The following is a 15273-nucleotide window of genomic DNA, read 5'->3' as shown; positions in this document are numbered from 1 at the left end:
AAACAAGCTGCTGAATTTGTTCGTATCCCTACCTAGATAGTAAACTCATTAAGTCAGGAACCATGTCAGTATTTTCCCTCACTGCTTACTACATAATAGATGATAAGTAAATATTGTTTAAGGCATTAATACATCTTCCTTTCCCTTCTTTAATCCTGGCCCTAGCTTAAAGTCCCAAGGGTCACACTTTTCTGCAATTAACTTCAAAATCATTCATTTGAGTTTTGATGTATGTGGTTTGGTTGCCATTATTGAGGGTCACAACATGAAGCACAAATCACCCTGAACCCCTTCCTGGCTTCAAGTTGGCTCTGGCAAGTAAATCATGAAACTCTGGGCAACAGCTATTGTATGTCTACATCCCATTATTAGCATCCAAAGTGAAATATGTAAGTGAACTTCAAATTTATTCTAATGGCCTAAATTCCTTTGTATATTTATCATGGCTACAGTGGACTGAGTTGTCCCCTCCTAGAATTCATATGTTGAAGCCCTGACCCCTAATGGGACTGTATTTGAAGATAGGGCCTTTAGGAGGTACCTAAGATTGACTGAGATAAGAGTGGGGCCCTAATCTTACAGGATTAGTGTTCCTATAAAAAGAGAGTGATTTTTCTCTATCTCCACCGTGAGAGGACTGAGAAGGGGGGCATGTGCAAGCCTAGAAGAGAGCTCTCAGCTGTAATTCACCAAACTGACATGCTTATGTGGGACTTCATCTTCTAGAACCAGGAGAAATTAAATTTCTGTTATTGGTATTTTGTTATTGGCAACTTGAGCTAATACAATAATTTTATTTGTTAATACATCTTATAAAGTTTATGGATTGAAATGCTATTATATTCATTTTTTTAAGCTGGAGAAATGATTGTCCAGAGGTGAAAACTGTTCTTCCAAAATCATACACCAAACTGTTAGCAAAACCTGGCTCAGTTCAATTCTGTGTACATATTTAACATGTGATGGGTTGGAGGTGTTAATAAAAATACAACAGGTTCTTGCCATCAGGTACCTTATACCACTGCCATAAGTGGGGGAAATAAACCCAGAAAAATATGAAGTCATAAGTTTAGATTTTATTTTGTAAGGGAATATGTATTTTGAATGAATCAATGGTCTGAACAGACCCTTTACAAGATTTTGATCTAGATCTCTTAACTACTGTGTGACACCTTTTTAAGCAATAGAAGAAATGAGGGAAAGAACTTTCTTTTAAAAGGGCTTTTAGTTCTGTGTAAACATTTTAGTTTTACTTCTTTAAGTTTCCTTATCACCCATTCTTACCAGGAAATCTTTTAAAAAAGAAAGAAAGAAAAGAAAAGAAAAGCTCAAAAAACATATGAAAAGGAGAAGGAATTGAAGAAAAAAAAAAGAAACAGCAATGACACAAGAAAGCATTGGGTAGAAAGGTAGCTAAGCAAAAGTCATATATGAAATTGTAGGATAGTAACTTAGAAGGAATGGAGCACAAATTCTTATGGGGCGGGAGTTGTCCGAGAGACTTCCTTCCATACACCCTGTCTCCCCACTTCCAAATATAAACATGCACATGGCTTCTTCCTCTCTTTTAGCGGAACTCAGACCAAAAATGGGAATCACCCCTGCTAATTAGTGCTGAGTGGACGAGGGACTAGCCAGAATCAGGAGACAATATTATTTAGACCAAGACTTATGACCTATGGACTGGAAATGGGGCTTTGATAGGGATAGCTAATCTGTCTAGGATAAAAACATGCAGGCAGGATTTGGGAAGACAAGGAAGGGGAAAATGAGTCTCCATGTCTCAAGATCTTTCTCAGGAAACTTGATAGCTTATAGTTAGAAATGATTAAAGGATGATCTGGCTTAGCATCACTGCCAACCAGGACTGTTTAGAGCAACAACAACAAAAAAGCCCTACTTACTAATCAACAAGAAGTAACTGATCAAAAGCTTGATTGTGAAGTATAGAAATTAGTGGACCCTCGTAACTAAATTTAATTTCTGGACTGAGTAGTGTTATGCCTTTATGGGAATTAATTCAATGGAAATTTATTGAGTCCTCTCTGTGGTAGGCACTATAATAGGTGCTGGAAATCTAAAGATTCAGTCTTAACTAAAATGAGCTCAATCCAGTGTCAGAGAACAAGATTTAAATATGTTTATTATTAACATAGTTAATAAGCTATACATATGTACAGGGGGACATTAAACTACAGGGGAAGTTGTGTGGTCAGGCTAGTCAGGCAAATAAGTAGGCAAAGAAGAGATGGGTTCTCCACATAGAGGAGCCTGCATTTAAAAAGGTATTACACAACTGAAAAGGTATTACACAATATTGCTGGAGCAGAAGATGACTAGAAAAGTAAGCAATAGCAGGTTATAGAAGTTAAGGATCTAAGTCTTTATCCTATAGTGATAAGAAGCCATCAGAGGGGTTTTCTTCAGCACTTTAAAATGTCAATCTGTTGGGGCGCCTGGGTGGCTCAGTGGGTTAAAGCCTCTGCCTTCGGCTCAGGTCATGATCCCGGGGTCCTGGGATCGAGCCCCGCATCGAGCCCCGCATCGAGCCCCGCATCGAGCCCGCATCAGGCTCTCTGCTCACGGGGAGACTGCTTCCTCCTCTTTCTCTGCCTGCCTCTCTGCCTACTTGTGATCTCTGTCTGTCAAATTAAAAAAAAAAAAAAAAAAACTTAAAATGTCATTCTGTTTATTTCTGGCCTCCAGTGTTTCTGATGAGAAGTTTTCCTGTATGTTTTCCTGTATGTCATATGTCCTTTTTTACTTGCTGCTTTTAAAGTTTTTGTTTCTTTACCTTTGTTTATCAGCAGTTACACTATGTTTCTAGGTGTGGTTTTCTTTCTATTTATGCTGCTTGGGGTTCAATTATTTCCCTGGGTCTGTGGATTACTGGTTCATGTTGTTGTTTCCTTTTATCAAATTTAGAAATCTTCTGGCCAATATTTCTTCAAATATTTTTTTCTGCCCCTTTCCTTCTCTCTCCTTTTCTGAGACTACATTTACACTTACGCTAGACTTCTTAGTCCTTAGTACAGGTCATTCCAGGCTCTGTTCATTTTTTTTTCAAACCTTTTTCTTTCTGTCCTTCAATGTGGATAATTTCTTCAATTTGGATAGTTGAGAGCCAGTGTCTGGCAATTCCTGGAAAATCTGAACATTAACATCTTCCCAGAAGCACAGATACCCAATTAATGACTATGGGCTCTTTGGAGAAAGGTTTAGAGAAGGCAGAAATCATAAGATACTACAACAGAAAGAATCTAGTATTGGGTATTGATGGACTGAAAAAGCAAAAAGGGAGCACTGCATTAGCCCAGAGATGGTGACTGTAACAGACCAGCTACCACCCTTAGAGCATGTGAAAAAGAGGGGTCAGAGTTGGACTGTAAGGTCTCAGAAGCTCAGAGGAATGACCCAGCTGAGCTATAGCTCAGATTCCAGAAAGGATGCTGTTTAGCTGGTCCTCCTTCTACTGAGAGGGATATGATGAGGCTGCTGGGGGATGGAAAAGTGCCAAAAGAAGCTCAAGGCTGAGATCAATTGCTGCTGTGGAGCAAAAGGCTATTGCTTATTGCTGGGGTAACAATGACAAATGCAAACAAATAGAAAGGAAGAAATCCTTTCTCCCCTTCTCCTGTCTTCTAGTCTCCCTCTAATGTCCTTTACTGATGGAACCTAATGAGACACCAGCCAGCATAGGAAAAATATAATTTACAGCCTCTGAGCCATAGCATCACAGAGGTAAGTACAGAAGAGTGAATTTGAAGTTAAAATAGCTCAGTAATAATAACAATAGCCTAATAACTATATCAACATTTGTTGTCCTAAATTAGTAAAATTGCCCAAATTAGACCCAAATTGATGCTACTTTATATGCTTTTACAACTTTTATGCCTTTTGAAAAGAATTTCAAGTTACCATATTGTATCAATTTTCTGCTGTACCATGATTCCTGTTAGATCTTTTTTTCAAGGGTAAGGAGTACCTTTACTACAGCTTACACAGCACTTGCTACAAAAATCATAAACAAGGACAGTTTTGGAAAAGATCTGTAAAACTGAGGATAAATAGACCTTGCCCCAATATTAAGTCTCCCACCATCAGGTACAAAATGGCACAGACTAAGTAGAGCTGTCAAGAATCCAGTCTTCTCCCTACTTCTATTATCCTATGCATTACCTAATGTAGCCATAGCAAAGACCAATTTTCTGTTTGAAAGTAGGGCAACTACTATGGTCATTGAAAAACCACCTGTTTTCCTTTGTTCCCTCTTTCTTGCCTCAACTTAAGCTCCCTTACCCAACCCAGTCACCTCTAGTTTCTAATGTAAGCAGATGACAAAATAGGAATTGTATTAAGATTTCACCTTACCGTGTACTTTTCACCAATGAAGATTTTTGGCTATCGAAGGATTTTTATTAAACATTTGTATAATATTGGGCATAAACATTTATTTTAGGGCCACAGAAGTTCCATCTGAAAGGGCTCATTTCCTCAAGTATTATGTTCTTCAGTGATGAGAGTTAACATTCTCCTACCACAATTACTTTTTGTTAGTAACCATAGAAACACTGGATTTATGGTGTTTCACATATTTAATATTTGTTTTTTAACATATTAGACTAGAATAAATTTTCTACATCTGCCTATATTGATTTTATATACCACTCTGTCAATTATACAACACAAGACATTTATAGGTAAATATTAAAATGGCAATGTACCTATTAATAACTGTTAACAAAATAATAATCAAGTATTCATTTGATGGGAGAGTCTAGTATTTCCTGATAATCCTGCCTTCTTAAATTCCTCCAATAAAGCTTATAACCAGCAAGGACAAAAACACTAATCATAATGATTACCCCTCCAAAAACATCATACACACTAGGAAATATGTGTAACACTAGAAGCTGCAAGACCATAGCTACTACAATCTCCAGGTGTTGTACTGTGCTGACCAAAGCTGGATGGAATTTGTCCAAAGCATAATAAACTCCTAAGAATGCTGCAGTGGAACAGACACATATGGCAATGAGATAACTCCAGGTTTCTCCATCTAATGGGATGATGGGTTCTTGAAGAACAAACATAGTAGATATTCCCCAGATTGTCCCAGTCCAACCAAAGGTAAACAGTGCAGTCCACATGCTAATCTTCTCCTTAATAGATCTGTATACTATCATAGAAAGAGCAGTGGTCAGTCCGGCCATCACAGTCATAGTGTACCCAAAGGCTTCTTTCCAGGCATTTAACAAAGAATTGTCTTCATCAACAATGTTGGGGATCATGACAAAACAAACACCTAAGATGCTGCAAACAACTGTAGCCATGTCAACATAAGCCATTTTCTCATCTATAAGTAAGAAAGCCAGAATGGCACTGAAGACTGTGGTTGTGGCTCTCCACATAGTGGTCCCATTGCTGGGAGGAACTATTGAAAATGATGTATAAGCACAGGTGATAGAGATGACATTGCATACACCATAAAAGAAGAGTCGTAATCTGTATCCACTGGGTCCAAAGGGGGCCTCCTGGTAGTAACACACAACTAACACAGATAAGACCTGCAAGACAGAACGGATAAAAATCAGCTCTAGAGATGGAACTTTAGAACGATCAGAAACAAGCCTGGTGATCAGAGCTACACATCCATGAGCCAGAGCAGATCCAAATAGCACTATCCACATTTTTCTGGATTGAAAAATATTTTTTTCTGCAAAGCTCTGGAATTGTCCAGTATCATTAGTCATTGGGTCTTCTGTTGGCGGAGGTCGAGTATCCATGGTTCCAAAGAAAGTTCTTCCTTTTCTTTTCATTTCACTCAGCAGGCCTTTCTTTGGATTTTCTTCCATAAAATTTCCATAGTCTTCATTGATTTCTTCATATCCATCATCCCCAGGCTGGGGATAATGGGAAGTATATTTCACCATCACTGTGTTGGGATGTATTTTCACCCGCTTTTTAACTGGATATTTTTTGGAGGGAGAAGTATCCATTTCTTCAGATAATCAATTCTATTTAAGAAAAAAAAAAAGACAAGTGTACATATTCAGTTGAAATTTGGTTTTAATTTCTATTATAATATGTACCAATTTAATCACAGAGAGTAGAGGCACAAACAACTGAGATTTTTCCTTCATCGTTTCATTCCTACCTGCTTCCCCACTCACACAATAAGAAAAACACAGAAAAGTAAATAACAACTTAGATAAAACCTTTACTTTTCATTGTGTCTTCTCTCTATAAATTTTAAATAGGTAAGTCCAAAGTTTTTTGTATAATCACTTGTGTATAATATCACAATTAGCTCTGTAGTACAAATTATATTCTTTTTAACATTTATTCTGGACTCCTCATATATATTCAGATATATATATAGATCAAAATTAGAAAATACGTAAAATGGATTTAGTGATAGTCATGCATTGTTGTTGTGTAATACCTTTCTGATAAGCAATTGGTCAATACATATTAAGATTTTAACTGAAACTACCCTTTAATTTAGCAATATCACTTCTAAGATTTTATACTGAAGATATTACTTATGTGTTTAAAAAAAGAGAAAAAATAATATGCTTTTACATATACTTATATAACATAAAGAAATTATGGAAAGATACAAAATAAACTAATAATTGTTAGGGTGGAACAGGGAATAAGAGTGGAAGAAAACATGCGATATACATTTTTGCATTTTTATTTTAGAATCACAATATTGTTCAAAAAATTAAATTACAAACTAGGGGCGCCTGGGTGGCTCAGTGGGTTAAAGCCTCTGCCTTCAGCTCAGGTCATGATCCCAGGGTCCTGGGATCGAGCCCCGCATCGGGCTCTCTGCTCAGCAGGGAACCTGCTTCCTTCTCTCTCTCTGCCTGCTTCTCTGCCTACTTGTGATCTCTGTCTGTCAAATAAATAAATAAAATCTTTAAAAAAAATTAAATTACAAACTAAAATAAGATGTTCATATATTAAGAAAAAGAGCATAGAAAAAACTGTAGAAAAAAATGCTTGAGTAGGAGGGTTCACTATAGCTTACCACAATGACCCTGCGTACAATGTAATACTATGCTATACATCCATTAAAAATGATGATGCAGCTATGGTGAGTGCTGTGAAGTGTGTAAGCCTGACGATTCACAAAGCTGTCCCCTGGGACTAATAATACATTATATGTTAATTAAAAAATGATGATGCAGATCTTTATTGACACAGAAATGTCCATGACGTTTTGTTAAGTGGGAAAAAAACTTGTACGGATTAAATAAGATAATGCATATAAAGAATTTGCCACAGTGCTGGCATATTGTGAACTCTCAGTAAATGTTAAGAAGAATTCAGCTTCCTCTCTTTCACCTTTCTTGAAACACTCGGTATCTTCTACATTGTTATTCTTTCTCCAAAACTTGTATTTGTTCACTCAGTCCTCTTTCCTGTTTGTTCCTTTTTTCTAAGAACAATTTCTTTGATTTCTCCCCTCCCCTATGAAGAAAAAAAAAAAAAAAGAGTAAACTTTTTTTTGTTGTTGTCCTTATGACATACTCCCTGTCCTTGCCAAAAACTCAACAGTTCCAGGATCTTAAACCATGGTCTAGAAATCAAATCCTATTTTGTTCTTTGACACCATCTGTTTCATTACTCTTTACTCTTTTTTCTTCTAAATGACACTATCTTCAGGTGGAAGAAATAATTTTAAAAAACACCACCTGTGCCTCCAAATTCTTCATTTTCCTAACCTGGACCTCCCACTTGGCAGTTCTTCCTACATATTACTGTCAAGCTAATCTGATGTTCTTTTATTCCAATTTGTATCAAATTGTGACTTCAGCCTCAGTAATCCCAAATTGAATAATCTTGGTCTTCCAAACAGATTTTCTTTCCCAAATTTAGAGTGATTTTCTCCATGATACCTCACTGAATTTATGTTTGCAATACCACCATTTCTCCAGTTCCCCTATGCTAGAAATCAAGGAATACTCTGAATTATCCTTTCTGCTGTCACATTTCCATTTGGTCATCAATCATATTGTTCTTGTCTTTGAAATATTCCTCAGATTTTTCCTTCTCCAGTTCCATTTAACCTTTGTGATTCTGTATCATGTTATTGTGAATTCCTATCTAGAATATTGCAACAGCATCTTAACTAGCCCCAATCCTTCTCCCTTAAAGTCCATCTATATTATACCACTATCTACTTTCATCTGTCTTTAAAAGATTCAAAAGAAATCAACTTCCCTTATGCTTTCCCCATTTAAGAACTTACAGTGATTTTCTCCTGGCTACCTCCCTGAATCTCAGCTCTTCTGCCTGGCTTTCCAGACCCTGCCTCATCTAGCCCCTATCAGTCCTTAACATAAATATTGCCGTGATTAGTCCAGTGCCCTCCCTGACCTCACTCCCCACATGTACATGTCATTTCTCCAAGTCTTTATTCTTACTTATTTCCTCTGCTCCAGCTTTCTAAATACTGCTCATTTTTTAAGGAGGACTAGTCCAGATTTTGTCTTTTAGAAGCAAGACTTCCCTGTCCACTCTAGCCTCTTATTTTCTTTTCTTCCTTGTCTAACATCTGCAGTAGTCGTGCTCGCTTCGGCAGCACATATACTAAAATTGTAACATCTGCAGTAGTTTCTTCTAATTTTTGTAATCTAATCGTTTTTTAAAATTTTTTTGAAGATTTTACTTACCATTTTACAGAGGGAGAGAAAGAGAGCACAAGCAGACAGAGGGGGAGGGGAGAGGGAGTAGCAGGCTCCCTGTTGGGCAGAAAGCCCAACATGGGGCTTAATCCCAGGGCCCTGGGATCAGGACCTGAGCCAAAGGCAGACGCTTAACCAACTGAGCTACCCAGGCACCCCAAATCATTTTATTATTTAGTATCTCAGTACAGTGTCGTCTGTAGTCATTGTACCCAAATTTACTATGTTAAAATCTCCTTTCCTTGCTAGTCAGCATCTTGCTGACATCTTTGTTAGAACCTGTAACTTCTCATGGGCTGTCTATTGTTAAAATTTGTTCTTACATCCATTCAAAGCTTTCCCATTTCCCATCACAGGCCAGATTTGTAGCTCCAGGGACATGGATAGGGAGAGGATGTGGTCTGCCATTTTAATCCTCTCATTCCCTCCCTTTGGAGTCTTCAGGAGGGCATTGAAATCTGCCTTTAGGAGACCTCCTCCACCTCCCTATTCTAAGCTCCAGCTCCCCTGGTGTATTGGCACAGGGAAGAAGAAAAAGGAAAAGGATATATGTTTTATATTGGCTGCTGTTGTGTGATGGTTTTTTGATGTATAAATTTGGCTGGGTTGAACTATATTCCCCAGTTATTTAATCAAACATTAATATAGGTGTTGCTGTGGAGGCATTTTGCAGTTGTGATAAAAGTCCTTAATCGGGGGCATCTGTGTGGCTCAGTTGGTTAAGCCTCCAACTCTTGATTGTGGCTCAAATCGAGATCTCAGGGTCATGAGGTTGAGCCCCACATCCAGCTCTATACTGGGTGTGGAGCCTGCTTGAGATTCTTTTTCCTGCTCCCTCTGCCCCACCCCCTCACCCCCACACCACTCAGGCATGCTCCCCACCCCCCCAAAAAAAGTCCCTAATCAGTTGGCTTTAAGTTCATCAAAAGTCTATTCTGTATGGGCCTGGCCTGATTGGGTAAGCCCTTTAAAAGAGGGCTTAGGCCTTACTTGAGCTTGGAGATTACAAACAGTTGATGCCCTTGGAGTTCTAGCCTGCGCATGATATTTTCCTTACTGCCTGTGGACAACAAGCTTCAGCCTGTGCTCATGGAGTTCCAACATGCCCTTGATCTTCTTTTCCTGATTGCCTACCCTAAACACCTCAGACTGTTTTATCCAGCCCCAGAGGTATATTAGCCAATTCCTTGTAATAAATCTCTTACTGGTTCTGGGCCTTAGGTTGAACGCTGACTCTGATAACACATTGGAATTAATTCCTTCATTATTGTCTTTTGTTTCTCTATTAACTCTGATAGGTCACTGATACTCTCTAGGTTGTAGGTATCTAAATGCAGGCTACTTGGGTAAATTTTGTAGGGCCTCCCCAGTGTATAAGTCCCTGATGTGAGACTGCCTCCGACTCTAGGGCTTATGGCCAACAAATTTTTGCTGCTTAGTCCTCTTCCCTGGTGGACCTCTCTTTTGGGCAGGCAGGCACCAACAGTATTCACTTGGTCCCAGGAAACTCCCATATCCTTACCACTCTAGTGAGTGTATGGACCATTTGCTGCTGTCCCCTTTTCTCTAATTTTATTTCTGTTTTTCAGGCAAGCAAAGGGCAAATTAGAATGTGCTGTCTAAACGGACTTCCAAATGGAGAATGAGAAGACACACTCAGTCATTGCACATAAGTATCTGGTAACCTTCACACTCAGCTAGAAGGGGGGACTTGCCTCTCCCTTCTCCCATAAGGAAAAAGCGTAACATTTTTCTTAAACCAAAGACCTGTAACAGATAATATGATCCCTGTGACAGATTGTATTTTCCAAAGAGAACCACAAGTCTAGTATCTCCCGTACTTCATGTTTTGGATTTTTTTAAATGTGAATTTAACATTATTAATTAATTTAATATTATTAATTAATTATATTAATTAATTTAATATTATTATCTCTATTATTAAATAGAGAGGTAGAGCCTATATCCCCTCCCATTAAAAGTAGGAAGACTAGGGATACCTGAATGGCTCAGTGAGTTAAAGCCTCTGCCTTCAGCTCAGGTCATGATCCCAGAGTCCTAGGATCGAGCCCCACATCAGGCTCTCTGTTCAGTGGGGAGCCTACTTCCCCTTCTCCCTCTGCCTGCCTCTCTGCCTACTTGTGATCTCTCTCTGTCTCTGTCAAATAAATAAATAAAATCTTTAAAAAAAAAAAAAAAAGTTGTTCTGACCAATGTGCCAGCACTACTTCTCCTTCATCATAGAGAGAAAGGGTCTGAACTAATCTCACAGCTTCAAGCTCCTCTAACAAAGGTTTATGTTTGAAGGTTCCCTCCAAGGCAGAAGGGTACATTTCAGTTGTGTAGAACAACTCAGCTGAGTAGAAGGAATATGAAACAATAGGACAAGAGGACCAGCCTGCCTGGCTGCAAATGTACCAACCTGAAATGCTCAACACAAATGGATTAAAAGGACACAAAATTTGGTATCTGCTTGAACAAGGGTACAATTCAGTGTGGCAAGCCTGAAACCAATATTTTTGTCCAAAAGAGGCACTGTTTCCTAAGCTACATTCTATAACATAAGGCCCACAATCAGTTCTCTGCTAAGGCTGAGAAAATTAACACTGACTAGCCTACTGACTTGGTAGGAATCCTTGGGACAATCCCCTCATGATACCTAAAGCAAATGCTACTTGATAGAGTACCAGAATGATTCCTATAGTGGTAAAAAGTCTTAGTTGTAGGGGCACCTGGATGGATCAGTTAGTTAAGCATCTGTCTTCAGCTCAGATCATGATCTGGGGGTCCTGGGATTGAGCCTTGTGTCAGGCTCCCCACTCACTGGGGAGTCTGCTTGTCCTCTCCTGCTCCTCCTCCCACTGTTGTTCTCTCTGTCTCTCTGACAAATAAATAAATAAAATCTTTTTTTTTAAAGGCTTAGCTATAAATCTGGCTACTACAATTTGATTATAATATAGTGGTTTAAATGTAAGTACTAATGTGATACTTAAAACTTATAAATAAAATTGGCTTTCAAATAAATATAAAGAACTGATAAGTTACTACATTATACCAGAAAAGCCTAGCTCTAAGATACCTTATTACCCCAATTTGCTTGGACAGTCTTGTCCTTGAGTTAAAATGAAAAGACTACACCTAATTGATCACCTAAGAGGGATGATACAACAACCACCTTTCTAGGATATCGTGAGACATCAGGACATGAAAAGGTTCTGTACTGTTAAATATACCTCCTGAGAACTGCTGAGAGAAGCCATTCTTCCCTCCAAGTTGATGAAAAGGGACCCACATTCTGACACTCCAAAGGCTATCAGCATGATTCTACCCATCCTTAGGCCTAACCCTGGATGGTATGACCCTTAACACTCCTCTTCGAATAGGGATTCTTCTCTCTTCCCCACTGCAGCTCCTAAAGATCAGGAGGGACTAGAGGCAGCATTTAAGTTTGCTTGTACGTTATTAATACTCTTTGAGCCTGTATATTTGGGTAAAGGTACACTGCTTTAGAGGAAAAAGAACTTGCTTCTAAATTCCCACCTCTCAAACTAGAAAATTACTTCTTAACTAGTAGAGTTTGAAAGACAAAAATATTGATAATAAGTGAGAAATAAGAGTAAAAGGTAAAGGACATGCCCTTTCTTGTATCAGACACATTTAGGAAGTGAAGAATTTATCATGAGGAATTAAATGTTTGCTTTCTTAGAAGTTATGATAATATTCATGTTGCATGTAAATGGCAAGTAATCAAAATGAACTGAGTATATAATCAAATCATGAAACTGAACAGTTGATGAAGATAAAAGAGGGCTACAGGAAAAGTTAATGGTACAAGACTTAAATCAAATACTCAGATTAGGGGCACCTGGGTGGCTCAGTGGGTTGAGGCCTCTGCCTTCAGCTCCGGTCTTGATCTCAGGGTCCTGGAATGGAGCCCCACGTCAGGCTCTCTGCTCGGTGGGGAGCCTGCTTCCTCCCTCTCTCTCTGCTTGCCTCTCTGCCTACTTGTGACTTCTGTCTGTCAAATAAATAAATGAAATCTTCAAAAAAAAACAACAACAAATACTCAGATTATATAGGAACCCCTCATAGGCAAATTTGATAGAAGAATAAATAATAAAAGAGGAGACATATAGTCTGTAGTCTCCTACGGTAAACCAACAGAATATACCTCTATAAAAATATAAAATGAAATTTCAGAGCAAATTCTGGACAGAATCAGTATTACTTAGGACATATGTACCATATATAATGGCAGAACTTTCAATAAAAATTATCACTTAAAAAATTATCACTTATAGTGCATCAGATTATTGCTTGACAGAGTCCATTTACATCTCTCTCAGAAAAAAAGTATAAGGCAAATAGTCATTTCCCCTTTTGTAACACTTAGATTAAAGCATACTTGCAATGAACTATCAGAAAGAGACTAAGAAAACAAAGAAGAACTTGATTTAGCCAGACACTATTTTGACACTATATTGGCAATATTTTCAGCACTCTAAGCTAAACAATCAGAAATAGGATAAAAAGTAAGAATAGGAAATCAAATACGATAAAGAAAGGCAAAACAAATAGCTCTAAAACCCAGTGAAAACAGAAGGAAAGATGGAAGAAAATGATGGCAATACCATCAATAGCCAGGCATATTGATATTTACATTTTACAGATAATGTGCTAAGCACTAAATATGGGTCAACTCAGCTTTGTGAGGAAATGAAGCCTTAGGAGGTTTAGGAATAGGAGAGCATTGGGGAGGGATAGAACATTAAATTTGGAGAAAACTAATGGCCTACCTGACTTTTAGCTGAAAGAACTTAAACGGAGATAAAAGAAGGTATTCATTCTAGGAAACTAATTTGATAGACATTATTAAACACTCTATGTGAAGGGCACATGTAGGTAGTGTGGAGCAGGTCAGCAGGTTCTATTGTTGAAAAGAATTTGTTCCAGGGTGTCATCTAGAACTTTGTCACACAGTACCCCAAATTAGTCTCTCCTCCCTACTCTTCTTTCCTTTCCACTTCCCAGTCCCCTCCCTCTTTCCCTACTTCATCTTCTCAAATTTACTCCCATCCCCTACAGGAGTCCTGTCTAACATTCTAGCCCAGGAGTGGCTACCACTTATTCATGCAAATGATCTCACAAAAAACATTTATTTCATTGCCTTAAATGAAGCATTATCACTGTCAGAATCACATTCTGCTTTTAGAATAGACAAAATATTTTCATTTTCCTGAAATCATAAGTTCTCTGACAGATAATAGCGGTGATGATGACAAAATACCCGTATAGAAAGGAGAAAAATCTCAATCACATGTCCACTCCTGCCACTGAGAATCTCACCCTAAAACCTAGCTTCCTGCCATCCAAACTAATTATACACATTTTCACTCCTCTGGGCCTTTTCCCGTGCCACTAGGTACTCAGCCTCTGCCTCCTCTTGTCATTTTATTTTCTTTGTGTATGACAATGTTAAGTTTTAGAAAGTAGTGGTTGCTAGGTTGCCTGGGTGGCTCAGTTGGTTAACTGTACAACTCTTGGTTTCAGCTCAGGCTTAGATCATGATCTCAGGGTTGTGAGATGAGCCCTGTGTCTCTTCCTGTCTAAAAAAAAAAAGTAGTGGTTCCTCCAGCATGTGTTTGGTGGGGCAGGGGTTGGGAGTACAGGAGGACAACCTATGTGCCTCAACAGATGAGTGGATTTAAAAAAATGTGGTATATTCATACAACCATTACTCAGCTATAAAAACAAATGAAGTTCCAATCTATTCTACAACATGAACAAACCTTGAAGACATTATGCTAATTAAATAAACCAGACACAAAAGGACAGCTATTGTATAATTCCATTTAAATGAGGTATTTAGAATAGGCAAATTCATAAAAGAGGAAATAGATTAGAAGTTACCAGGTGCTAGGAGGAGACGGAATGGGGAATCATGCTCAATAGTTTTAGAGTTTCTGTTTGGGGTAAGGAAAATGGTTTAGAAATAGTAGTGATGGTTATACAACATTGTGAATGTAATTAATGGCATTGAATTATACACTTAAACAAGACTAATATGGTAATTTTTGTGTTATGCATATTTCACCACAAGTTCTAAGTTTTAAAAAGCAGGTGCAGGGGGCCAGAGTTGTGGTTTTTTCTCCTATGTGGCTTGGGGGAGAACGGGAGGAAATGCTAGGCACTGGTATTTTTTAAAACCTTGCTAGTAAGCGTAATGGACAGTTTTCTTGTGCAAGAACCCCCTAATAGATTATCTAAGGGCCCTTCTGGCTTTAAGATTTAACAATTCCATGTGCTGCTACATGACTGAAGAAGACAGAGTAGCACAGGGCTGGAAATTTAAAACAAAACAAAACAAAATGAATACTGAAGCCAGACTGCCTGGATTCGAATCTTAACTACAGAACTTATTAAATATGTGACTTTGGGCAACTTGTGTAACTTCTTTGCCTATTTCCTCCTCTGTAAAATTGTGACAATGATAATATATATATATATATATATGTATATATAATATATATATATAATTCTGCCTCATAATATAATATATAATATATAATATAAT

The 15273-nt window shown here is 38.1% G+C and overlaps 1 protein-coding gene across 1 annotated transcript in view; it reads right to left on the bottom strand.

Annotated features, from left to right (window-relative positions):
- Positions 1-4393: 4393 nt before the first annotated feature.
- Positions 4394-15273, bottom strand: part of LOC111155105 (solute carrier family 35 member G2) — a 43287-nt gene continuing 32407 nt past the window's right edge. The window contains exon 2 of the mRNA XM_022515164.1: positions 4394-6017. Coding sequence (XP_022370872.1) covers positions 4761-5999 — 1239 coding nt within the window. The 5' untranslated portion in view covers positions 6000-6017 and the 3' untranslated portion in view covers positions 4394-4760. The remainder of the gene's footprint in view (positions 6018-15273) is intronic.

The sequence above is a fragment of the Enhydra lutris genome, unplaced genomic scaffold, assembly GCF_002288905.1.
Source record: "Enhydra lutris kenyoni isolate GAN:26980312 unplaced genomic scaffold, ASM228890v2 scaffoldscaffold39, whole genome shotgun sequence".
Taxonomy (NCBI): Eukaryota; Metazoa; Chordata; class Mammalia; order Carnivora; family Mustelidae; genus Enhydra; species Enhydra lutris.
Note: the sequence above shows the minus strand (reverse complement) of the source record. Positions and strands in the feature narration are given on the sequence as shown.